Raw genomic sequence first — 25,984 nt, forward strand, 5'->3', positions numbered from 1 at the left:
GCTCCATAGACTATTAAAATACAATGGTCTATTGTTGCCGAAACTTGAGCATTTTAGTGACTTTTCCACATGCAACATTATATATTGTAGACAGACTGTTAATGACAATACTAACAAACTACAGTGGCACTGCCAGTATTATGAAGACATAGTATCACGATACTACCATAGTACCGATAAACCTTACAACCCTACTTTTCATTTGTGTATTAGTAGAGTGTCTAATATGTGCCGATACAGTTCCTTTAACAGACATTTCACTGACTATAAGAAATTTTCAAGTATGTCAACCTACCCTAACCCCAACCTATCAGTCTACATAATCTGTTGAGAATTAGTTGGCATGTATATGCAATGTAACTTCAATTCAACAAACTGCATTAAAGAGACCATCGAAATAAAGTGATACCGGTTCAAAATACATTTTACAAGGTAAATAAGAACAGATGAAAGTGTTATTTTATTCATTTACAACATGAAATGGCATGTGTCAACTACAAATCTCCTGTTTTACAATCTAAGGTCTTTGGTCTCTTAATTATATGTAATATTTCATTTCTTTGAGGACTTGAAACAAACCAGTGATTGATTGAAGAAAGCAATGCAGCAATCAGTTGAGTGAGAAGCCCAAGAAGGATCTGGGAACTATTTAGTTCACTAATTAGTTATTTCATTCACTATTTAGTTATAACATTAATTATTTGGCTATAACGGTAATACCTATGCGAGCAACTTAAAATAGACCAGCAAAGTAGGGGAATAGTGAAATATTCTCCTGCCATTGCACATATCTGCTTGTGTGCATCAGATCAGAATCTCAGCGTTGTAAATGTCGGAAGCCCCGCCCAGGGTATGTGCAGCGCTGACGTGCATGGCCGCCTCACGTGACTCCTCTGGAATGTTAACAATGCAGTAAGTGTCCAACTTTGTACTGCATTCTAATTCCGCCGTGAGTGGCGAGAAAATGGAGGACAATCCCATGATTTTTACTCCGTGCTTTTTATGAGAGGACGAAGAAAGGCCAACAAATCTTTAGACAGATAGTCCGCAACTTTACTGAAGTTTAAATCAGTTCCTTGGATTAAGGCACCGCTTATTTCACATGGTGAGTCGCTCAAAACTTTATAAACTTTTCAAAAAGCTGGGCATTAGTTGGTTTCAGGGGATTCTGCATTTGATTTGCGCTCGTAAATGCCGTGTAAGTTGAGTAAATAGGCCGTGTTTCTCATTTAAAGTGGGATAGGAGTGAACAGCACATTCTCCCTGCGCTGGAATGCGGATTTGCTCCAGCGGATCTGCGTTCCTCTCGCTCCAGTCCCTCTGAAGCGCTGGGACCGTCCTCTAGGCCCCGCGACTGTAAACCGTATTAACGGTACTTTGTGCTTATAGAAGCATTTTGAATACCCCATGTTTGCTCCTTTAAAGAGGATAATAAGCGATTATGTATGTTAAAAACACCTTTGTGTGGCGTAATATGTGGCTTTGTTATATGTTAAACAAAATGTCAAGGTAACAAATGTGTAACTAGCGTTTATAATACAACGTATGTCTACATTCATTTAGAGGTTTGTTTTTGGTGATGAAGTAGACGCTGCCACGAGCTGCAGGTAAGTTAACGTAAAGTTGTATTTTTACTCGTGCGTAACAAAACCAGCTCTGCTTCCCACAGGGTTTTGTTTATGTGTCTCGCGCCGTCAGATGTTTTCCCCAAATCAGATGTTTTTTAGCCGTACTGTAAGTTTAGATGATGATGTACTACAGCGGGGCGATCGCATTACACGTTTATTGTTTTGAAACTGTGTAATTCACTCCACCCACGAAATGATCCCCCTATTTTCATGTTGGACATGTGTGATGATGATGATGATGATGACATGTGTTGGGAACTGTTTTCATATTTAATCCTGTTGTTTTTGTGTGTTGTCTGAATTTTTGGGCTTGTGATGATTACAGAGTAGTGATTATAAGTTAATGTAGAGGGGAGCCAGAATATTCATGTCATTATGATACTGTGCTCTTGAAATGTGGATTCCTACTTTCTACTTTGCTGGGAAGATATTGTGACAAATATCAGCAATATGAAAAATATTCAAAAAAATGTTTTTTATTTAACTCTTTATTTGCCAGTGCCATTGCCAGCATAACTTGCATTATTTTCAGTGCCAGCATATAATAAATGAAAGACTATTGCAATAAATGATATGTGGAGGATTGTTTGGCTTGCTCTTTCTATAAGTAATAATTAAACACAATTTACAATTTAACATTTTAATTATTTGAAAGTTAATGCAGCTCTAAATAAAAATCAGTACATCGTCACTTTGGAATTTTAAGGTTCTATCTGCTTCTGAATGATTTTGAGATATTGAGCTTCAAAGTTTTTGCATTCAATAGCAAACAGTATGTGTGTAACATTTGTTTTTTAAATAAAATGTCTTAAAATGTAAACAACTTATAAAAAACATCCCATAATGTAAATAAGTTGTCATTTAATAAGAATATGTCAATAACTCAATTTTGACAAAAAATGCCAGAGTGAACCTTCTAACACTAAGAAGACGATATGTTGAGCATAAAAGGTCTTTAAAGTTTGTTTTGAATATCGATAAATTTCAGTGGAATTCATAGAAGTAGAAAATTAGCAGTGCATGTTTTTTAAAATACTTTTCCATACTACATTTATCTTCAGTTCTGAGTTTATATTTTATGTTACAAATGACTTTTTTTAATTTCTTTGTGCAAGATATACATTTGCAGTTATTATCACTAATAACAATAGTTTATATTACTTTTATTCTATGGTGGAATGCATGCCATGCATACACTCACTGCCATTTGTTAATAAATAATGTACAGAAAATGATCCGTTAGGCAGTTTGTATGGAAATGAATATGAACTTATTTAATTTTTGTTTTCTTAAGGATGAATTTCTCGAGATTGTCTCTGATCTTCTATAAGTGTTTGAATGAATGCTCTGCACCTTGGGTTGTACTTGCAAATTGAATTGATAAATGTAAAAAACTGTGTAAAAATCTTTGATTATATCAAGCATAAAGTGAAGACATGACTAAACATTTCATGATGCCTCCGGTTTTACATTCAAGGTATTTTCTATTGAAGCTTACATTTGAATGTAATATTGAAGAGCTTCAATGGCTCAGTGGTTAGCACTGTCGCCTCACAGCAAAAGAGTCACTGGTTTAGGTCCCGGCTGGGTCAGTTGACATTTGTGTGTGGAGTTTGCATGTTCTCCCAGTGTTTGCGTGGGTTTCTTGTGTTTCTTGTTTCAAATACATGCACTATAGGTGAATTGAATAAACTAAATTGGCCGTACTGTATGATTGTGAATAAGTGTATATGGGTGTTTCCCATTACTGGGTTGCAGCTGGAAGGGCATCTGCTGTGTAAAACATATGCAGGAAAAGTAGGCTTTTCATTCCGATGTGGCGATCCCTGATGAATTAAGGGATTAAGCGAAGGAAAATTAATATAAATGAATATCAAAGAGCTTAAAGTCAAAGTTATAAAACCTTGATCTGTGTTTTAGCTTTTCCCATAAAAAGAATGTTTTCAGCAAGAAAACGGCTTTTCACAGATACTGTTTAAAGATAAAATCTTATTTTATGTTTATGAAATAAAGTAAACCTTCAGTAATATGACATATATACATATATTAAATGATTTATTCCTGATTATCAAGTGTTTTTTTTGTTGTTGTCTCGTCATCTTTAAGAAATCATTTAAGAAAAATTCTAGTATGCTATTTTAGTGTTTAAGAAACATTTCCTATTTTATTATTTAATTTATGTTAGGAGTGTTTTTAGAGAAAACGCTTTTTTCTTTTTTTAGTTTAGAATTGATTCTTAAATAGAAAAATGTAAAAACTGCATCAAAGTAAAAAATAAATTTTATTAATTGCACAAGCATTATTATGAGGCAAAATATACTATATATTAGGGCTGCACGATATTGGAAAAATCTAACATTGCGTTTTTTTATTCTGTGATTTGTAATTTGCGATATAAATACAATTTTGAATAACTATTTTGGAAAGAATTGATCATTGTAGATTAATTGGGATGATTCTGTAGGGGAGTACATGAGCATACAATTTAAGAAACAATCTACAGACGTAAGTAAATTCAATAAAGAAAAAGATGTTAAAGTGTTATTTTTTTTACCGGTGAGTCAAACTGTATTCAGGTGTACAGTAATTGAATTATCAAATGTAAAATAATACTGCAAAGTCTTTGAATTGTTAACAATTCAATCGTCATTAATTAAAAAAGTTACAAACAGTACAATTTCTTATAGGCCTGAATGTTTTTAAAACCCTCACAGTCAAATGCCTCAAAAAACACTTGCAAAATGATGAATAATAATCCAGACTCAACATTGCAAATGTTTGCGATGTGACTATTGCGAATGATCACATTGCGATATCGATGCTAAAGTGATATATTGTGCAGCCCTAGTGTATATAAAGCATGTTATTGTTTGTTTTGTGTAGTAATTTTAATTTTAATATCTAAAGGAGGGGTTTTACATTAAAACACCCAACTGCATATTTAGCTTTAAGACAGTAGCTGACCTGCTTGTGTTTCGTTATAAAGCTCTGACAGAGGGGCTGAGATTCAATCAATCTCCAGTATTTGACATAGAGTAATGATGCAGGGCCTTTGACTTGCCCAAATCTCCCCTTCTGACCCTTCTGTCCACCACTGTCCCCACAGGCAAACATGCATACCAGACTGGGATGGAAGAAGCATGCAGACGTAAACCCTCACATGTCTTTGGAGGAGGGGGAGTGTGAGCCTTGAAAGGGTTGCTGGGATGTGAGTAGACCTGCATCCAGCGCACACCAGAGCCAAAGAGGCAGCAGCTACAAAGACTAGCGACAACAGCAGTGCTAATCTCCACTCACATCTTTCTCACTGCAGCCTGTGTTATCTATTCAGGTCAGATTGAGTCTGGGTGTGTACAGTTGTTTGGCTTATTTTAGGATTTAACAAACCATGCAACAATATATGTTGTGCATAATTTGATTTGGGGTCAGATATTGTAATCAGGCTTTAAATAGTGTAAACTCATAAGGTTAAACTTTTGAGTGTTCTAGCTTGTTGATTATTATTAATACACTGTAAAAAATGCAAACAAAAGGATTTGTGTTGGGGCAACATGAAGGAATAAAGTTAGTTTTTTCATTTATTCATTCATTTTCGGCTTAGTCCCTTTATTAATCTGGGGTCACCACAGTGGAATGAACCGCCAACTTAGTTAGCTTTTTAGTTTTTACAAATTTAAGTGGAATGAACGTACAACAATTAAGCTGTCACAAAAGAGCTTAAGAATTGTGTTGTTTCTGCTCATTTTAAATAAGTAGTTTGAACAAATCGTAAATGTCATTGTTTAAGAGTTCAATAAAAAATAAAATGCATTATTTAAGAGTACATTTCTATATGTATAAAAATAAATCTTCACTTGTCGCCAGGTAGAAGCATGAATGTTTTTTTGTTGCCACTATTACATCATCCCAAATTCAATGTCAAATTTGTCCGTAAATAAAGTTCTGTAACGCTAAAATAATGCTTCATTAGTTCATGTTAAGTTATTTACTAACATGAGGATCAAAAAATGAACAATGCATTTATTACAGTATAATTCATGTCTGTTAATGTTGGTCAAGGTTATTAGGTATTTATATTACCTATTGTTAACAAGTAAAACTTTGCATATTAATAACTAAATGATTAATTAACAAATTAATCATCTTTTTTAATATTACAGTAATTAATAATTACTGTAAAATATGGTTTATAATTGGTTCATGTCAATAAGTACATTAAATAACATTAACTAATGAGCCATTAGGGTGGCACTGTGGCCCAGTGGGTAGCATGATCGCCTCTCAGCAAGAAGGTCACTGGTTAGAGCCTTGGCTGGGTCAGTTAGCGTTTCTGTGTGAAGTTTGCATATTCTGCCTGTGTTTGCGTGGGTTTCCTTTGGGTGGTCTGGATTCCTGCTATAGGTGAATTGGGTAAGCTAAAATTGTTTATGTGTGTTTATGTGTGTGAATGTGAGTGTGTATAGCTGTTTCCCACTGATGGGTTGCAGCTAGAAGGCCATCCGCTGTGTAAAACATATGCTGGATAAGTTAGCAGTTCATTCCACTGTGGCGACCTATGATTAATAAAGGTTGAAGCCGAAAATGAATGAATAATAATAAGCCATTATTTTAATTTTGACGCATTCTGACAAAACCGATTCATCATCAAGCTAGCAAAACATGCCAAAGAACCCGATGAAGAACACGTTTACCCTGCTAGATTCATTTTAAACAAATTAGTTTAGGCTTAGCATTTATAACAAAATTGTGTTTATAATAAAGGGAAACTATAATTACTTGTTTTATTCCTACTTTTTGGATGATTTTATGAATTTATGTAATTTGTTGCTGAGTGAGAAAAATAAAATTCAAGTTTTTTTCTTGTAATTTTTGTAAACTTAAAAAAAAGGATAGACATTTTATAGAGCTGCTGGCAGCTTATTTGACATTAATTAAGTAATAATTATTTTACAAACATAATGACTTGTCAAACCAGGAATGATAATTGTTAATATATATATATATATATATATATATATATATATATATATATATATATATATATATATATATATATATATATATATATATATATATACACAAATTTAAGGTAACACATAATTTTGTTGTAGCTAGCACATGGTGACTTAAATGATTGCATTCTTTAAAGCAGGATAGATTCTGATTGGCCAGATTTTAATTGTTCATCAACTGGTAAAACATTGTTCGGAAACTGATATCAACAGTATTGTTTGTGTCTGTAATCATCATTTTATGTACCAAGAATGTTGCATTGATGACCCAATGCAACTTCCAGAGTATCCGGCGCTCACTTACTGAATCTTTCTGTCTTTCCAAGTGTGAAGAGTTTGTGTGAGAGAAAACAGGCCAAGTTCACTCATGAGGCCGAAGACGTTCCCTGCCACTCCATATGTGGGCAACACACGCCAGCGCCTGCAGGACATCAAGGAGGGTCTGAAACAGCCAGCGAAGCTGGTGAGTCAGGCACTTCATGGAGGCAGCTCTCGAGGAGAGGGTGGTCGAGGTGGAGACTCAAAGGGCAAAGACCAGGCTGCCAGACAACAGCAGCTCCGGCCGCCCCAGAAGTTTAACAACTACCAGAGTGCCCTCCGAGAGATCCGCAAGTCTCTGAGGCCCTATGCCAATGATTCAGGTCCAGGATCCAGCTCCGGGCATCCCGGTGAGGTCAGCAGACAGATGCTACAGGATCTGGTCAATGCCGGTTGCGATCAGGTAAAAGTCTTTGTTTCATATACATTTTTATTTATACAGTCTAAATACAAATAGATAAATGTATATATTGTGATATGAATTGTAGTCAACAGTAACTTGATAATAACAATAACGTATAGTTTTAGGAAAAAAATAAGAGACCACTTAAAACTTCTCAGTTTTCTGGATGTTCGACATTTATTAGCTTTATGTTTGAGTAAAATGTTAATGTTTGTTTTTTCTATAAAGGTGGGATCATGTTTATTTCAATAAAAAAATCCCCATTGTTTTTGATTTGCTATGATTGAAAATCAGCACTTTAACTCCAAATAAACTCATCTTAAATAAAAACATTGGCATTGTGTTTTTTAAAAATGATTATAAACAAATATTCCATTTTATGTTTGAGATTTATATAAAAAGTGATCTAAATCTCTTCTTTTTTAATTTTGAAAGAAATACCATCAGAAATTTACAAAATAAACTAAATTAAGCTTTACTCAAACTCTAGAGTGGCTTTTCCTCGTGTATATTTACTGTATATATATCTCTATATATATGTATGTATGTATATATATATAATTTTTTTTTTCAATTTGTGTATCTCATATCTTCATAAATTCTATTGATTCTGGCCAGTGTTGTTTCTTTTTTGAAATATGCTCATCTTACTCATCATAAATGTCACACATTTAGAAATGTTTGTGAAAATTCTTGAGCCTTGAGCAGTGCTTGGGAAATATGCAGCTTTGAAGAATATTCAGTAAATTAGTGCTGCGTGATATACATGATGTAAAAAAACTGACATTGCAATATGTTATTGTTCTGCAATATATAATGCGATAATGAGTATAATTTCATCAGATGTAATGAATAGCAGTAATTGGAAAGAATACATAAAATTAGACTAATGTGATGATTTTGTGGGAGAGCACATCTGCATAAAATATAATAAACCTATCACAAGCACTGATAAATACAATAGAGCAAAGATTAGCAGTATCCAGGCACAAACTGAATAATCAAATGTAAAATAACACTGTATGGTTTATCTTCATCGTATATGCACATAAATAAAATAATTGTTTCTTAAAGGTACAAATTTTTTGTGCCTAAACTTTTTAAAGTGGCTTGAAATGCTCACACAGACACATGCCTTAAAAACACATGCAGATGATATACTAATTATGGTTAATTTGCAATGACTCAACAAATCATGTATGTCTTTATACTGTTCAACTATAATATGATAATCCTGTTTAATCCTGCGATGTGGCTATTGCGGATACATACATTGCAACATTGATGCTCAAACGATATATTTTGCAGCCTTACAGTAGATATTTACTGATTCAGCGCTGTCTATGCAGTCTTGGCCAAATCTGAAATCATTACATAATACTGAGTGCGATGTTGAAACTGCAGTTTTCACAATTTATTTGGCTATTTAGCTTTTTCTTGAGGAGCTCAGTGGAACATCTCTACCCCACAGGAAGTGGCAGAAGCCAAATCAGATCTGATTCAAAACACAAACATGTATACAGGCTTGTGTCTTGTGGTTCATGTCTGTCTTTAAGTAACTCTCTTTATCCTAATATAAGTTTAAGTTAGTTATGGATCAGTTAACAAACAAATACTATACTAGAATATACTGCCGTAGTATTTTGTAACTGGTTGTTGTGTATTTGTGTTGGTGTGTGCATTATTGGCCATTGTGCAATCACCTTTTAGTTAAATGTGTTACCTGCACTCTGGTCCTTGTATTTAATTGTAGTGGATGAATTTGAGAAGAGATCAGTAGAGTCATCATTTACCCATGAACACATGTTGTTCCAAACCTGAATAACTTTGTCTGTTTAGTGGAACACAAAGGAAGATATTTTGAGGAATGTTGGTGACAGGACAGTTCTGCTGACCAATGATTTCCATTGTATAGTTGACAAACAGACACATTCCACAAAATGCTGTAAGCTAAAGCAATCAAAAATAGTTTTGGCTAATTTGAACTAACATGAAATATATATAGTAGTAAGTACTTACTATATATATATACTGGGTGTATATATACTATATATATGTAACTATATATATATGTAACTATATATATATATATATATATATATATATATATATATATATATATATATATATAGTTGAAGTCAGAATTATTAGCCCCCTAAATTATTAGACCGCTTGTTTATTTTATCCCCAATTTCTGTTTAACAGAGAGAAGATTTTTTAACACATTTCTAAACATAATAATTTTAATAACTCATTTCTAATAACTGATTGATTGTATTGTTACCATGATGACTGTAAATAATATTTTACTAGATATTTATCAAGACACTTCTATACAGCTTAAAGAGACATTTAAAGGCTTAACTAGGTTAATTAAGTTAACTAGGCAGGTTAGGGGAATTAGGCAAGTTATTGTATAACAGTGGTTTGTTCTGTAGATTATCGAGAAAAAATATAGCTTAAAGGGGCTAATAATTTTGTCCATGTCCATGGTTCGTGAAAAATTTAAAACTGTTTTTATTCTAGCCGAAATAAAACAAATAAGTCTTTCTCCTGAAGAAAAAATATTATCAGACATAATGTGAAAATTTCCTTGCTCTGTTAAACATTATTTGGAAAATACTTAAAAAAGAAGTAACAAACTTGAAGAGGGCTAATAATTCTGACTTCAACTGTATATATATATATATATATATATATATATATATATATATATATATATATATATATATATATATATATATATTAGGGCTGTAACGATACACGATATAAAATCGAAATCGCGACACTCAGATCTACGATCCTGTGTCGCGGTGTAATAAGGAAGAATCGCGACACACCCACCCCGTGATACCTTTCCAATAACGTCACGCGTGCCTGCAAAAGTTGAGCTAATTAACACTTTTTTTCGTTCGACATTACAAGCACTGCTCCGTTTAAGCCCTCGCAATATTTAGCCAGGAGAGCTCGCACGGAGCTCTTAGTAAGGGGCCGTCTGAATGTGTCAAGAATATCAAAAACAAAACCAACTTAACCCCGCTTGACAACCGACAACGCCAGAAACATTGCCAATGCTTTCAAAGCGGCCGTCTTTCAGCGCATATACGATGATTTGCTCACACTGTTAATGTGGCTGCGCAGAGAGGGATGGGCGTTTACCAGATGTCAGGTAACAGCCAAACTTTTCTGTAACCGTGCAGTGCGCTTTCTGTTTGAACCTTTGAGAGTGCTGACTGACAGGTGCGTGAGGTCAGAAAACACGACGAAGCTTTCAGTTAAAATAAACACAGTTCCTATAGTTATACTTTATTTAGAGATAAAGGTATATGGCTCTGCATATAATCACTCTATCTTGCTGGAGTTTATAGCCGTTTCGCTTTACTTCAGGACGCATTAACACCGCTCTGAAGGTCTAATCGCTGTTTTAAGTTATCCAGAGCTGTATGAATATACAAATCTTGAATATCACAATAGTATTAAATATTACAATTGTAACAACACAGACAGCAACACTTTTGCACAATCGATACCCAGCTGATTCAGTCGTTCATAAGAGGACCGCACCTCTTCTTTTTTTCCTTGTCAACATAAAGGCAGTGAGGTCCGCCTTGTTTTCGGCCACTTGTTTAACTGCAAGGCATACTTAATTTGCGGGATGATAACGTATAACCTGTGCCTACAGACACATTTGCTAAAGAAGCAAAATGGAAGAAGAATATTGCTGTTTGATACAGACCTTGATACTAAACCAGCGCTTATGTTGACCTGGATCTGCGTAATAAACGCAACAAATAGGCTTTACCTTTTATTTTACAGCTTATAAAGCATGTACGCAGATTAATGCAATATCATATTTAAACAAACTGTTTACAAAAAGTCTACATATGCGCGCGTGTTGTTGTCTTTTCATCACGCAGCGCGCGCACTTGAACCGCGAGGGAGAGAGAGTAAACCATAGGCTATATCAGGACATAATCTTTAAAATAAGTATTTCTATTAAAATGTAAAAGGTTTTGTGATTATAATAATAACAGCGGGGCATTAAATAAATGCATATTTTCCGTGGAGCAAGCAATTTGAGGAAGTCTGCGATTTTTATTTGACGGAAGAAATAAACATATGATTGGAAAAAAAGCCTATGCCGGGTATTAAAAAGAATCAGTCAGTATTTTCGTTTTGTAAAATAAATTAATTATTTAAGTGAAAATAATTTAGGGCAGTCCTATTTATTTTATTCATTTTATTTAGATTATTCTGCTCTTCTGTGCTAAACACTGCAGGTGCGTGAAGATGCTCTGTTGTTCTGTTCCGCTATTAATATATAAAAATAAATCAGTATTTTAAAATGCAATATTTAATGTGTCATACACAAAATAGACACGTCAATTTGTTTAATATAAAATTAATAGTAATCTGACCAGTTAACCGTTAATAACCGATTAATGAGCGGCGGTTGTCGGTTAGCAAAATTAACGAAATGAGCATCCCTAGCTATTTAATTTACTTTTTCTATGGCAGAGAACTTGATTGAAAAATAATTTTCAACATGCTTGAACCATCTAAACAATGGAGTTTAGTTTGGTTTTTCAACAGTATTTTGTTACAAAGAAAACAGAAGTGATATAGCTTTGGCTATTTATTTATTTTATATATGGCTATTTATATTGTTAATAATTTGCATAGTTAATATTGTTCTTTGATGTTTAGTTTATAAAGATTTTTCAAATGTTAATTAAAAATAGTTTTAAAAATCTTTTTTTTCCCCACCCCACACGAAAAAAATAAAATAAAAAATCGTGATACGAATCGAATCGTGGGTCAAAAATCGTGATACGAACCGAATCGTGGGTTTGGTGTATCGTTACAGCCCTAATATATATATATATATATATATATATATATATATATATATATATATATATATATATATATATATATATATATATATATATAGTAAGTTTAATTATATTTATAATATTTCACATAACGTGGTTACTAAAATATAATCTAAAATGAAAATCTAAATGTAAATATAGAAATTTACATTTCATGGCAGATATTTTACATTTTGGGTAGCTATTTGAAATGACCAAAATATAGTTGTTAGCCTTGATATTCTTTTTTCACAAAATATGACGCCATTTTTCTCCTTGTGTTCGTACGGGTTTCCTCCGTGGGCTTCGGTTTCCCCCACAATCCAAAGACATGCGGTAGAGGTGAATTGAATAAACTAAACTGGCCATAGTGTATGAGTGTGAATCCAAGAATGTATGGGTGTTTCCTAGTGTTGGGTTGCTACTGGAAGGGCATCCGCTGCGTAAAACAAATGCTGGCTAAATTGGCAGTTCATTCCGCTGTGGCGACCCCTGATTAATAAAGGGACTAAGCCAAAAAGAAAATGAATGAATGAATGAATGATGCCAATTTTATGCATAGTATGCCTTTTTTAATAATATGTTGTTTATTTACGCGTGTCAGACATGCAAGGCCTTTAGCATGTTTAGTGTGCTTTGTTTCAGACTCTCTAATACAGAGCCCTTGTCAGGCCGTTAATGAATATGTGTTGGGGCTTTGCTGCTAATGTTGAGTTGGAGCTCAGAGAGCGGCTCTGTGATTGCATTCGGCATGTGAGGAATGCTGTGCTCAAGCCCATGCACAACACCACTGAGAAATCCACCACGGCCCAGTGGAATTACGAGGCCTCGCTGAAGGGAGCCGAGCTGCCTTTATGACAGGGCTAAATAGAGACTGGAATGGGGCTTTTTTAGGTCTCTGGAAGCTGAAACATGCTATCAGATGAAGTATAGTATGGAGACAGACTTGATTTGGATCATGTTGTTTGCGTACATTCTTGACCGTTTTATCTTTCGATGTCGGTCCTGATGCTGGCTGATTTTTTTTTTTTGCACATTTCAACAGACATTTCATTCAATAAATATGTGAATATTAACAATAAGGTTCCAGATCATACATTGGGTATATACTCTTGGGTATGTACAGAAAAGAAAACGGATTAGATTATAAACAAATGTATTTAATAATATTGTGTTTCACCCCGCTCCATTTCGACCATGTTGAAATGTATTTTGTTGAAAGAATTGTTTTGTGATTTTTCTGTTCATAGTAAATAAATCAAATCAAATGTATAAAGTTTATTTGGGTTTCCACAGTAATAATGTTATTTCTAAATAATAATTCATTTAAACAGTTGAATAATTAACTGGATGATTATTTATTAATTGTGACAGTCCTAACATTAAACAGTGGTTTATTTATTAATTATTTTGATTGCCCTTAAGGGAAAAACTGGCCATAAAATAGACCAAAAAGGCACTTGGTATCTCAAAAGGCTGTGAGTGTAATATCTCATAGATGTGAGAATTTCACAATCATTAGATGGATTGTCTTACACTGCCTTTATTACAGCATGTACAACACTCATACACAAAGAGGAAGTGTTCAGTTCTGTAGTAAATGGGCGTTTCCTCTGGATACACTCGATCCCTGGCATGTTTTTGTCCTAATGTGTGGGCTGACGTTTTTTAAAAAAATTTTTTTACAAAAACATGACATTTGTGTTTTGTGGCTTAGCCTGTCTGACTTCGTATTCAGATTTAGTGTGAGTCAGTTCTTCGTTGTACACCACATGCACCTAGACCTCCCATCCCAAGGTCTGGGTATTTTTTTGCATGTTTTTATTATTAGTAATAACGTGATTATTGTGAAATGACTCAGTCATGGTGTGTGACTTGGTATTTTTAGTTTAGTGACTGGGGCTTGTGTTTCTCCATTGACCCTCCGCACATTCCAGGAAGGTAAAGGCCTGCCTCTGGTCCTTCCCTGCGCTTCTTTGGTTTGATCATTATCGTTGGTTTTTCGCCTCACAAATTACACAGCAATGCGGCCAGTGGTTACATAACCACCTTTGATGGCGGAAATGTTTTGGTTGGGGAAATGAAAGGGGTGGGAGGGGGTACAGGAAGAAGATGAGCATGACATATGTTGTGGATTTGTGGTTTTGAGCATAGGATCCAAAACGCTGCCTGTATACATCATGCATGTGATGTTTGTGTACTTGGGAAATATGCGTGATGTGATACATGTGTACTGTGTGTTGGCATATCATGTTGGCACTTGGCCTGAATGTTTATATTAGGCTTTTCCTGCAACCAAATATGACCAGTCTACAACCACAAGCTTTGTAACATAGCTTTGACATTAAAAGTCAACTACGCCATTTGAAATAGGTGATGTTTCTGGGGGATATGTGATATTTAACAAGAATTAATGTTGGGCAGAGCTTTTAGCGCTGCATAAAATATTCAAAATTATCTAGAAATTTCTAAAATAAACAAATTAAAGTATGGATAAAATCAACAGAACAATAATACAAATAAAACAAGCAACACTAGATGATTTTCAGTGGTTTAACAGTACTGACATACAGAAATTAATGTAAAATAAGACTGTAATGAGTCTTCGTCGTACAAAATAAACACAGTCATTCTTTAAGTGTAAAAACTTTATAATTTCTTGTCCACAAATAGTTTAAAATAACTTGAAATCTTTATCACAGGCCTTAAAACACATCCAAATAAAAATAACAAATCTTTCTAAGTTATATTAGGGTTAATCTTTGTGATTAAATCATTTACTCTGAGCTGGTTAATTATAATCCTAGCTTGACATTGCAGACCCTGCAATGTGGCTATGGCAGATTCGCACATTGCGATATCAATGCTGAAACAATATATTGTGCAGCCCTAGTTCCCACTTTAGGAATCAATTGGATCATGAAAAGTGGAAGTTATGCCTAACAAATGAACAAAGTGTTTGGTGGGATGTTGCTTTAAAAGCAAGATAGATGGTGAATGTCATCCCAAAAGAAGGGCAAAGCAAATTATAAAAAAAAATTTTAAGATCACAAAGGCTACTATTATATATTTTTTATTAATCTTTTTAAATGAATAATTTTAAGCAAGGGTGCATTAAATTGATTAAAGTGCAGGTAAAAATTCATTCAGTGTTACAAAAGATTTTATCTAACAATAATTATTTAAGGTGAGGCAGTGGCGCAGTAGGTAGTGTTGTCGCCTCACAGCAAGAAGGTCGCTGGTTCGAACCTCGGCTCAGTTGCCGTTTCTGTGTGGAGTTTGCATGTTCTCCCTGCCTTTGTGTGGGTTTCCTCCGGGTGCTCCGGTTTCCCCCACAGTCCAAAGACATGCGGTACAGGTGAATTGGGTAAGCCAAATTGTCCATAGTGTATGAGTGTGTGTGAATGTGTGTGTGGATGTTTCCCAGAAATTGGTTGCGGCTGGAAGGGCATCCGCTGCGTAAAAACTTGCTGGATAAGTTGGCGGTTCATTCCGCTGTGGCGACCCCGGATTAATAAAGGGACTAAGCCGACAAGAAAATGAATGAATGAAAAATTATTTAAGCCAAACTTAATAAGCTGCATCCTCACCTTTGTGTGCACAGTCGGGGCCTATAGTCATATATTCTACTCCTGTCCAGAAGTATCTGAAGTTTGGAAAAGTATCGTCAGACTTTATTCACAGGCTTTTAAAATGGACATTAAAATTGATGTGGAATTAGCATTGTTTGGATGTTCAGACCAGGCTCTAACTTGGCCTAAACATGAACAACTCTCCCTTATGTTTGGTGTGGTGCTGGCCAACAGAGTGACTTCGATGGAGTGGAAATCCACGTCACCTCCAGGTTTTTAAAATGGTTAGCTGAAATGGTTTCTGCCCTCAAGCTAGAAAGGTGACGTTTCTCTAGATTTGGCAAACAGAAGATGACAAAATATGGGTCCCCTTTCTTAGATTTATAGGTTAATAATGTCTCTGTAATTATTATTGTATTGTAATTTTTTTCTCTCTCCTTTTTTACGTCATTTTATTTTGTTTCTTATTCCATTAGTCTGGCTAAGATTTATTTATTTTTTGATGGTGCTGTATTGTTTGCTAGTGTTTAGGTGTATGTTCTGAAAATCTGTAAGAATTGAACCCATGACAAAGGCATTGTTAGCATCATGATCTGCTGTTTGAGCACTTATGGATCCATTCGCAGATCATGAGGATGATGTTGTCCATCCGGTCAAAAATCTCAGAGTCCTCCATATGGTTTTCATTCTCAAATTTAATGGCGGAATGTGTTTCAGAATTTGGGTCAAAGTGGAAGTTGTTCAGAATGAACAGCGAATAATGTATAAAAATACTTTAAGTAGAAAATGTGTGTGTGTGGGGGGGTTACTTTTAAAAGGAGAAAAGCTTGTGTTTTCATGTGTGTACATAGAGACACCACAGTCAGAAATTGAACGTCTAGTGTAGCATTGAGGCTTGTGGTCATGACGAGGGTGTAAATACAAACGGGATATTTTGGAACAGACCAAATGAATTCTAAAGACACACTAGAACAAAATGCTCTCAAAAATAAAAAGGGGAGGGGGAGAGACAATTTGAACATAGATTGAGGCATAGATTTCCACATAACTAGAATTCTTGCTTCCTGGCTCGTGGAATGTCCTGAACATCTGTCGCCTTGACAGTGGAGGTCAGGGCTGAAACTCTGACCTGGGGCCAAACCAGACCCAGCCCTTCCCGAAACCAGACTAAAGTCAATGGTGGACTGTTTTGTGTGTGTGTTTTAAAAAGAGAGAGTGGCGCCTTTAAATCACTAAGAGGGATGTGAAGGCACACACCCTTGGAGCGGACAGTGATGGAATGCAACAGAAAGTGCTGGCACTTCTGAGACGGCGATCCCAGACTGTGTGTTTTGTACAGTACTAACCGAAGTTCCAGCAAATGTGTGAATACGCATTTAGACATGCTGGTGAAGATACACATAGGGTAATTCTAAACTATTCTGGGAATGTGTAGAATGTGTGTGGATGTGGCGCTGCAATACTGAGTGTGCTCACTGTTTGAATGTCTGCTTGTTTACACCCATTCAGTTTTTATTTGGACATGAGTTTTAGCATTGTCTGACCAAAGCTCAGAAATACTCTTTACTATTGTAACTTTGTCTTTATTTCACTCTGCCAGTTGGCATTTCTTTGAATACACAGAGGTCAAAATGCACAAGTATGTGCTGAATTAGGCATTTTCTTCTTTCCATGGCATGCTTGGTGCGGTATCAAGTTTGCCCAGCAGAGGCAGCGTAACACAGCTTGTGCTGCTGTAGAAATTGACTTGGGCAGAATGTCTTCTGAATGAGGTCATATGCCATTCAAGGGGATTTCCTCAAATAGGTGTGGGTCTCTACTCATAGAATATTTTACACGTTTGAGTTTTCTCTTGGATCACAGTCCTTACAAAATGTGACAAGGAAAACCTTTGATTAATTTGAAGACCTCTTCAGGTTGAAACAGAGTTGGAAGGTAATCATGAGTATATATTCAAACTGAGGAGAACTACTTTTTTTTAATGAGCCTCTAAATTAATAATTTTAATTAACACAACACTTTACATTGCATTGAAGCACTAAATAAATAGTACAAAAAAGACTTTAAAAATCAGAAGTGAGTCTCACTTTGAATAGTGAGATTTATTTCCATGGAATTCATTAATAATTGCAAGTTTCTTACTGTGTGGTTGAATGTGCCAATCTCCGGTCATAGTACGCTTGTAGCCTGGCACAGGAAGGAGCTTGTGCATAACTTGCAGAGGAAGCAGCTGCAGAGAATGTTATTTTGACCATTATGTACTGTAGGTGTTCATAGGCCGGTTTATATTTATAGGCTTGTTCAAATGTAAATTTTGTACACATATATGCATTTATCTGAAAATTAAACGTTTAATATGGGCATTTTCCACAACCACTAGTGTCCACTACAAATTCTAAAACTGTACAAGGGCCAATTTTAAGTAGTAAAAGTATATTATGTATACCTCAGTAGTAAAGAAGGCTACTTTGGCTCATTTTCTCCAGTGGCAAATCCCTCTAGGTTACACTGGTGCATGTAGCAAACGAATATTTTCAGTAGCTGGTGTAAAAAAACACAATTGGATTCTGCTTGTTTTAGCATCTTCTGTGTTATTGAGTAAAATCTCAATGTAATATAATTTTTAAAAGCTGCAGGTCAGGATCTTAAGGAAAACTTATTTGATTCTAGAAGTTGTGTTTATTAGTGCATAATGACAGTAATTGCTCTGATGTGTGCTTTGCAATTGTTTTAATAGTTCTCTGCTTGAATTTCTAAAACAGGAAATGGCAGTGCGTGCCCTGAAACAGACTGGTAGCCGTAACATCGAGGCAGCATTGGAATACATTAGCAAAATGAGTTACCTTGATCCTCACACTGAACAGATTGTACGTGTCATCAAACAGACTTCCCCAGGCAAGACAATACTAAAGCACACTCACTATACCTATGATATGACTTGAATTATGTTCTGTATTTGAACCTATTAATATTTCCTATAGGAAAAAGTGGCATGCCAAATTTGATGGACCACAGGACAGCAATGGAAGGCAGTGGGGATGGTGCACTTCCCCCTTATCATCAAATGGGAGCACCATTGTATGAGGGAGCTAGTTATGGGGCTGAGGGTGAAATGGCTCGGGCATACATGGGTGGACCACCTGTCATGAACTACATGCCACCGCCTGCCAACCCTTCACAGGGTGCTACCATGGGAAACCCGATGGGACGCCCTGCAAGTATGGGTGCTTACTCCACAAACATGGCTCCTCAAAATAATACTGGGAATCCAATGTACACCCCTGGTCCAGCCCAGCAAAAAGGATACCCTAGTGGGATTGACCAGGCCATGATGGGGTACAGTGTGTCTGGACCACCCATGCAAATCCAGTCTCAGCCCTCAGGAGGGCCTGGAGCACATTATGACTACAGGTCGCATATGATGGAGAATTCCAGCTACGGGGTCAAAAGAAGTGCTTCCTTTCAGAATAAGATGCCCCAACTAACTACAGAAAATTATGTCAATATGCCAAGCAAAGCAGCAATGGGCCAAAATGCTGGTGGCTATGCTCCCAACTTATATCTGCCACCACATTCACATCCACGCCAAGCTAGCCCCACCTCACACCAGGTTCACATGATGCAGCGCCCCCCAGGTGTTGCCCCTGGAGCTATGGGTGGGGAGTTCTCTGATGTTCCTCAAGGCCTTCTCACCCCTTCCAGGGCCAGTTTAAATCTTGACCTGTATGAGCATCACTGGCCAGGAGCTCAAGGTCCTGAGGGGACTCCTCCAGCCAGGCAGCCACAAGGGCCCTTCAGAGGGGAGGTACGCGTCCCCAGTCGGACCAATTCTTTCAACAACCACCAAAAGGTGACTGTGAGGCAGACATTGCCCCCAACAGCTAGTGTTGCTGGGAAGCCAGAGTCATCTTTGGGCCCACCTAACACAATAACTGCAGTGACCTCTCCACCAATTCAGCCACCTGTTAAGAGTATACGGGTCATGAGGCCTGAGCCGAAGACAGCAGTGGGACCATGCCATCCAGGGTGGCTGAGTGCACAATCCCCGGAAGCACAGGATTCTCTTGGATACATCCCAGATGAGAATTTTACCCTGGAACCCAGTCAAGAACATCGATGCCCACCTCCACCTTACCCCAAAACACTGCTTGTGTCTGGATCTGGACCTGAGCCTGCATCCTTAGAGCCTGTAGCCATGAGTGGACTTCAAGATGTCAGTGCCACAGGTAGGACTATCCAGAGTTCCTCGGTAGGAAAGCAGGAGGAATCCATCTTCAAAGACAAAGTGAAAATGGGCAAAGGAGAAAAGGCTGTGAAGGATAAGAAGCAGATCCAGACATCACCTGTGCCTGTACGAAAAAATGCCCGTGATGAAGAGAAGAGGGAGTCTCGTATTAAGAGTTATTCTCCATTTGCCTTTAAGTTCTACATGGAGCAACATGTGGAGAATGTGATGAAGACATACCAGCAGAAACTTAATCGCAGAATGCAGCTGGAGCAAGAGATGTCCAAGGTAAGCTATGCTGGAACTGTTTATCACAAAGAACACCGTTTACTTTATAATTTGTATAATTGAGTTGTTAACTCTTTGAGTTATCCATAAAAGGGTATATTTTTTGTTTGTTTTCAACTGAGTCCCCTCTAACAATCTCTTTCATTATTTTAGGCTGGCCTTTCAGAGGCTGAGCAGGAACAGATGAGAAAGATGCTTTACCAGAAGGAATCCAATTACAATCGACTACGACGTGCCAAGATGGACAAATCAATGTTTGTCAAAATCAAGACACTCGGCATTGGGGCCTTTGGTGAGGTGTGTCTAACCCGAAAAGTAGACACAGGAGCCTTGTATGCAATGAAGACTTTGCGAAAGAAAGACGTTCTTAACCGAAATCAAGTAGCCCATGTTAAAGCTGAACGGGACATTTTAGCAGAGGCTGACAATGAGTGGGTAGTCAGGTTGTACTATTCATTTCAAGACCGAGACAATCTGTATTTTGTCATGGATTACATTCCTGGAGGAGATATGATGAGCTTGCTGATCCGTATGGGAGTTTTTCCAGAGGTCTTAGCCAGGTTTTATGTGGCAGAACTGACACTGGCAATTGAGAGTGTGCATAAGATGGGTTTCATCCACAGAGATATCAAGCCAGACAATATCCTCATTGACCTGGATGGACACATCAAACTGACTGATTTTGGTCTATGTACGGGGTTCCGATGGACTCACAACTCAAAGTATTACCAAAAAGGTAAGAGAAGGTGATGCTTATAGCCTTTAAAAAGTCCTTAATGCTGTTGCAGTGTTTATTAAATCCAATGAATTGGTTGCCTTCTCTCTTTGCACTGCTTGAATAGGGAACCATATCCGACAGGATAGCATGGAGCCAAGTGACTTTTGGGATGATGTGTCTAATTGCCGTTGTGGTGACCGGCTGATGACTTTGGAACAGAGAGCAACTCGACAACACCAGCGCTGCCTGGCGCATTCTTTGGTGGGCACCCCTAACTACATTGCCCCTGAGGTGCTTTTGCGCAAAGGTAAGAATATTCACATAGTCACTCGGAAGTACAAGGACATTACAAAGAATTGCTAGTGCCTATAGAACCTTTTTCTTTTTAATTGCTCCTTTTAATTAATTTTAATACACAGGATACACACAGCTGTGCGACTGGTGGAGTGTGGGAGTGATCCTGTTTGAGATGCTGGTTGGCCAACCACCCTTTCTTGCTCCAACCCCAACAGAGACGCAGCTTAAGGTAAGAGTTCTGTATGCATGTTTTTAGTTGATCCTGCTCCTGGAGGGCAAGTATCATACAGAGTTCCAACCAACCCCAACATACTTGGAAATTTCTAGTAATCCTGAAAACTTGAATAGGTGATTCAATTAGGCAAGACAGTGCCCATGCAGGAAAAAGGACTGCACATCTTTGTTTTCTTTAAATAATATTTTATAATATTTGAGGTTAAGAGTTTTGATGACAAGAAATAAACTTTTGTTGATGTCACTACCTCTACAGGTGATAAACTGGGAGAACACTTTGCAAGTGCCACCACAAGTAAAACTAAGCCCAGAGGCAGTCGATATTATTGGCCAGCTTTGCTGCTCTGCTGAAGAGCGTCTAGGAGGCAATGGGGCTGGAGAAATAAAGGCTCATCCTTTTTTTTCCGAGGTGGATTTCTCCAGCAATCTTCGGACACAACCTGCACCATATCGACCAAAAATTGCCCACCCCATGGATACATCCAACTTTGATCCTGTTGAAGAGGAGGGAGGCCCAGGCGCCTGGAGTGATAGTGGGGATAGCACCCGCACTTGGGACACCCTCTGTTCTCCTCACGGCAAACACCCTGAACATGCCTTCTATGAGTTTACTTTCCGAAGATTTTTTGATGATAATGGTTGTCCATTCCGTTATCCCAAACCCCTAGAGGCGACACAAAGCCTGTCCAGCAGTGACGGGGCCGGCAGCCTGAAGCCTGAGCTGGAGGAGGAAGAGGCCCATGAAGAGGAAGAGCAAGGGGAAGGGTGTGAGCCGGTTTATGTGTGAAAACGTTGGATTGGTTGTTCATGCTGCTCTGCCTTTACCCATGGAGGACCTCACCAGTTAACACGCTGCATCTTCTCTACTTCCTTTCAACACTATTTTTTCTTCAGGGTGTTGCCTGAAATGCTTGGAAGAACATCAGAAATTTAGTGCAGAAAGTTCCAAGTAAAATGTGTTTATTCCCATAAACCATTATGCAGTATCATTTAAAAATGACTGAAGCTCTGACCTGGGACCAAGGAAATACACAAGACCTGCAGCTGCATATGGACGTTGATGTGACTGATACTCTTCTATGAGAGCACAAAAACAGAGATGTGTAGCTGTTGGTCTGTGGTTTGACGTTTAAACCACTCTACTCATGGTTAGTGTGTTGTGTGTCAACCGTGTCCTATTCTTTTATTCCACTGGGAGAAAGAGTCCCAGTCTTACGTCATATGTTAACACATCCCTCACCTCTCTCAACCTGGTGATGCTAACATTCCAAACACCCGAGAGTTTATGGTGAAGGATTACAAGAGTGCTTGGCTTGGGATGGTAGCTCTGTGGTTTATTTTTAAAAGTTCATAATACCAAACTGAATTTTATAGCTATAAATCCATAAATGTGCTGTAAAACCTATTTTTTTCTGCGGTATTGAAGCCAGATTTGGAATTATATGATCTCAGTCTTTTTTTAAAGCGAGCAAACTTTGTTTTAGAGGATTTTGTGGCGCCACCAAGTGGTTCAGAGTGACATTGTCAAGTGTCTTCTTTTCGAAGATGTAAGTCCTATATTATGGACTGACAGTATTAGGTCACTTCTTCATGCAAAGTCTGTCCAAAAGACCATGCAGGATTTTGCAGTTAATAATTAATAATGACAATAAATTATTAATTAATTAATAAAATAGTCTTTTGTAAATATAATACAGTTATCCTTCATTTATGTTTCATGCCTAACGGTGCTCTCAGTCATGACACAATATTAAAATAAAATGTTTTGATGTACAGGCAGCACTTCATGGACATGGGATCTTAAAACTCCCATTATTACAATTATTAAAGGTTTTTAAAACATACTTCAATTGTCTAAACAACCGCCTGTTACTTGAGAGCTGAGGCTAAGCATAAGTATAGTCATTAAATACATAATGCCACAAAAAAACGGATATGATATGAAAATATCATTCACAATATGAAAATGTAAGAGGTAATTAACACTCTTAAATTGTGAATATTAAAAGGCCTAAATCCTGCTTAATGTTTGCTTACCAGTTGCATTGCAGTTTTAAAATTAGTTATTTTTGCTTAGTTGTGTTATATCAGTTGCTGTTTCATTCAGGTGGTATTTAAATTCAACAAGCATTTACCTTGCCTGGCTTGATTTAAATAGTTTCATTGTTTTAAGGCTTAATGATTTCGTTCCCAATAGCTGCTTACATTCATCAGCTGCTTGCGTGTGTATCTAACACTTGCAAGACACATCGTTTTGTTTTGAAGTGTGTTTTCTCAGACCGCTGCAGTTGGCTATCCGGAACAAATTATATAAATTAACTCCAAGAGCTGAGGCTACAGCTATATCCTTTTCTAGTTATGCAAAAAGATTATACGCCTTTCATCACAAGTAACTCTGTTTTTTTATCTCAGAAAATGTATCATATTTCCCACCTCATCTTAATTGCATTTAGTTTCATAAGAAGATCTTAAAAGTCAGACGGGTGGTTTTGTTGTGTGTGTTCTTGCTTATCCAGATCCACTGGAAATGATCTTGTCTGTCACTATCAGTGAACTTATTTTATTATACACACACACACACTCACAAATGTAATCAAACAATTGCAAGATGTTTTGTCATCAAGGCTGCTCACACAGCACAGTATTACAACAAGACAGTCTATGACTGAAATGTAAAAAATACTTTGAGGCAAAAACTTTAACGAAAATGGTGAAAGATAGTTACAAAAGAAAAATGTATCTGATGGTATAACTATGTGCAATACAGAAATACATTATATAGTTTTCTAAATACAACAAATAGCCTTTATAACTTCAAAACTGAATTATGCTATCTAAAAGTATATATTCTATTGATTTATATCTATTTTCAATATAGTTTCATGACCCAATGCTGCTTATTGTTATTAATATTACACTATATTATCATCAACCTTTCAATTATACTTTCTCTTTGTGTAAAAAGTGTGGTTTTGATTGTCAGTGTGATTGATCCGATGTAAGACGAACTGTGTGCCTTCTAATGAATGTGTGGGTGTGTTTACCACGTGCTGATCAGTATTTCTGGAAAGAATGGAAATGCCGTCATTTCTTGCACTCAGGCCGGTCCTGAACGTAAGAGGCGGCATTTGGATGATAGCTGGAGAAAGACGAAAAAAAGAGTGAATGATTGTCATTGAGACTCTGAAGGAGATGTATTTGGATGTCGTAGCATGGTGGATATGGAAACACATTGTATGTGATTGGTCAGTGATAAGGATCCCTAATAAGTCCATATAATAATGTTTAATCATTTGTAGTGAAGCTTGATTGAAGTCAGTCAAACTACCCTGTATGACGTCTGACTGGATGAGTTTTAAAGTAACAGCCAGTGATGATCCGCTTTTATATATTGCTCACTCCTAAAAGTCACATAAATTCCTAAAAATATATTCAATTCAGACTTGTACCTAAATTGTCATCATGTTTTTGGTTCAATCAGAGTAGAATGGAGTGTGACAGCAAGTGTTGCAGATGCTTTGCTTCCCTGTATTTGTCAGATTGGACCACTCAGTGAAAAGGCATGAGCTTTCTACGAATCTCTCACAGAGTCAGGTTTAGGGTTTGAATGTAATGCGTGTGTTGTGCTGAGGATGGATTCTTTGTTTTACTTTTGAAAATGTTGACTGACAATCTTTGACTGTGTTTGGAGCTGTGTGATGATGGAACTTTTTTCCTCTAATGTATGTTTTTGTATTTTAAGGAATGAATGGGTTGGGACTTTTTGACGTAACCTTTAACTGTATTATACAATACTGTTACTATTGAACATATTTATACAGATATACATATTTTTTGTATTCTTTTATCCTTATTTTTCCTCTTTTCTGAGCTAACTTTTGAACCCTTGTGTCTACAGTATTACAGACAGTATGCATTTGGATTTATCTCATTTTTTTACACATATGTATGAATTGAGAATGTTTAAGAAATGCTTTTGCTGTCTTCATGTGTAAATGTATATGTCTAAATTAAATTAAACAAATCATTCTCTTGTTTTGAGTCTGTGTGTGTGAGTGTGTGCATGCGGGTGAGCGTGTGCACGTCTCTGTCTGTTTGTGTGTAGATGTGTTTGGGACACACCCAAGATATTTTTAGCTGATGAGACACACACAAGAGCATTTTTTAATTAAACCATTTATTTCCACCATTAACCTTTTCACAAAAAATATACCTTTTTCAGATTGAAGAGCGCATGTGCATGCACACTCACTGGCCCCTTTATTAGGTACACCTTTCCAACTGCTTGTAACACAAATTTCTAATCAGCCAATCACATGGCGGGCACTCAGTGTAGGTCAGAGGAGAATGGCAACAGTAACTCAAATAACCACTAGTTACAACTGAGGTACACAAAAGAGCATCTCTTAATGCAC

The 25,984-nt window shown here is 36.7% G+C and overlaps 1 protein-coding gene across 4 annotated transcripts; it reads left to right on the forward strand.

Annotated features, from left to right (window-relative positions):
* The first annotated feature begins 933 nt into the window (after positions 1–933).
* Positions 934–25,603, forward strand: lats2 (large tumor suppressor kinase 2). Of its 4 annotated transcripts, NM_001128256.2 has the most exons (10): positions 938–1,105; positions 4,735–4,836; positions 6,967–7,361; positions 18,570–18,702; positions 18,789–18,991; positions 19,178–20,320; positions 20,474–21,056; positions 21,163–21,345; positions 21,458–21,564; positions 21,826–25,602. In NM_001128256.2, the coding sequence occupies exons 3-10, from the start codon at positions 7,008–7,010 to the stop codon at positions 22,354–22,356; spliced, it is 3,237 nt and encodes a 1,078-aa protein (NP_001121728.2). In that variant the 5' UTR covers positions 938–1,105; positions 4,735–4,836; positions 6,967–7,007; the 3' UTR covers positions 22,357–25,602. The 4 variants fall into 4 exon arrangements, with proteins under 4 accessions (XP_021334416.1, NP_001121728.2, NP_001410663.1 ...); XM_021478741.3 differs by having other exon boundaries at positions 934–1,105; positions 4,735–4,975; positions 18,789–20,320; positions 21,826–25,603; NM_001423734.1 differs by having other exon boundaries at positions 4,735–4,959; positions 18,789–20,320.
* Positions 25,604–25,984: the final 381 nt, after the last annotated feature.

The sequence above is a fragment of the Danio rerio genome, chromosome 9 (genome assembly GCF_049306965.1).
Source record: "Danio rerio strain Tuebingen ecotype United States chromosome 9, GRCz12tu, whole genome shotgun sequence".
Lineage (NCBI taxonomy): Eukaryota > Metazoa > Chordata > Actinopteri > Cypriniformes > Danionidae > Danio > Danio rerio.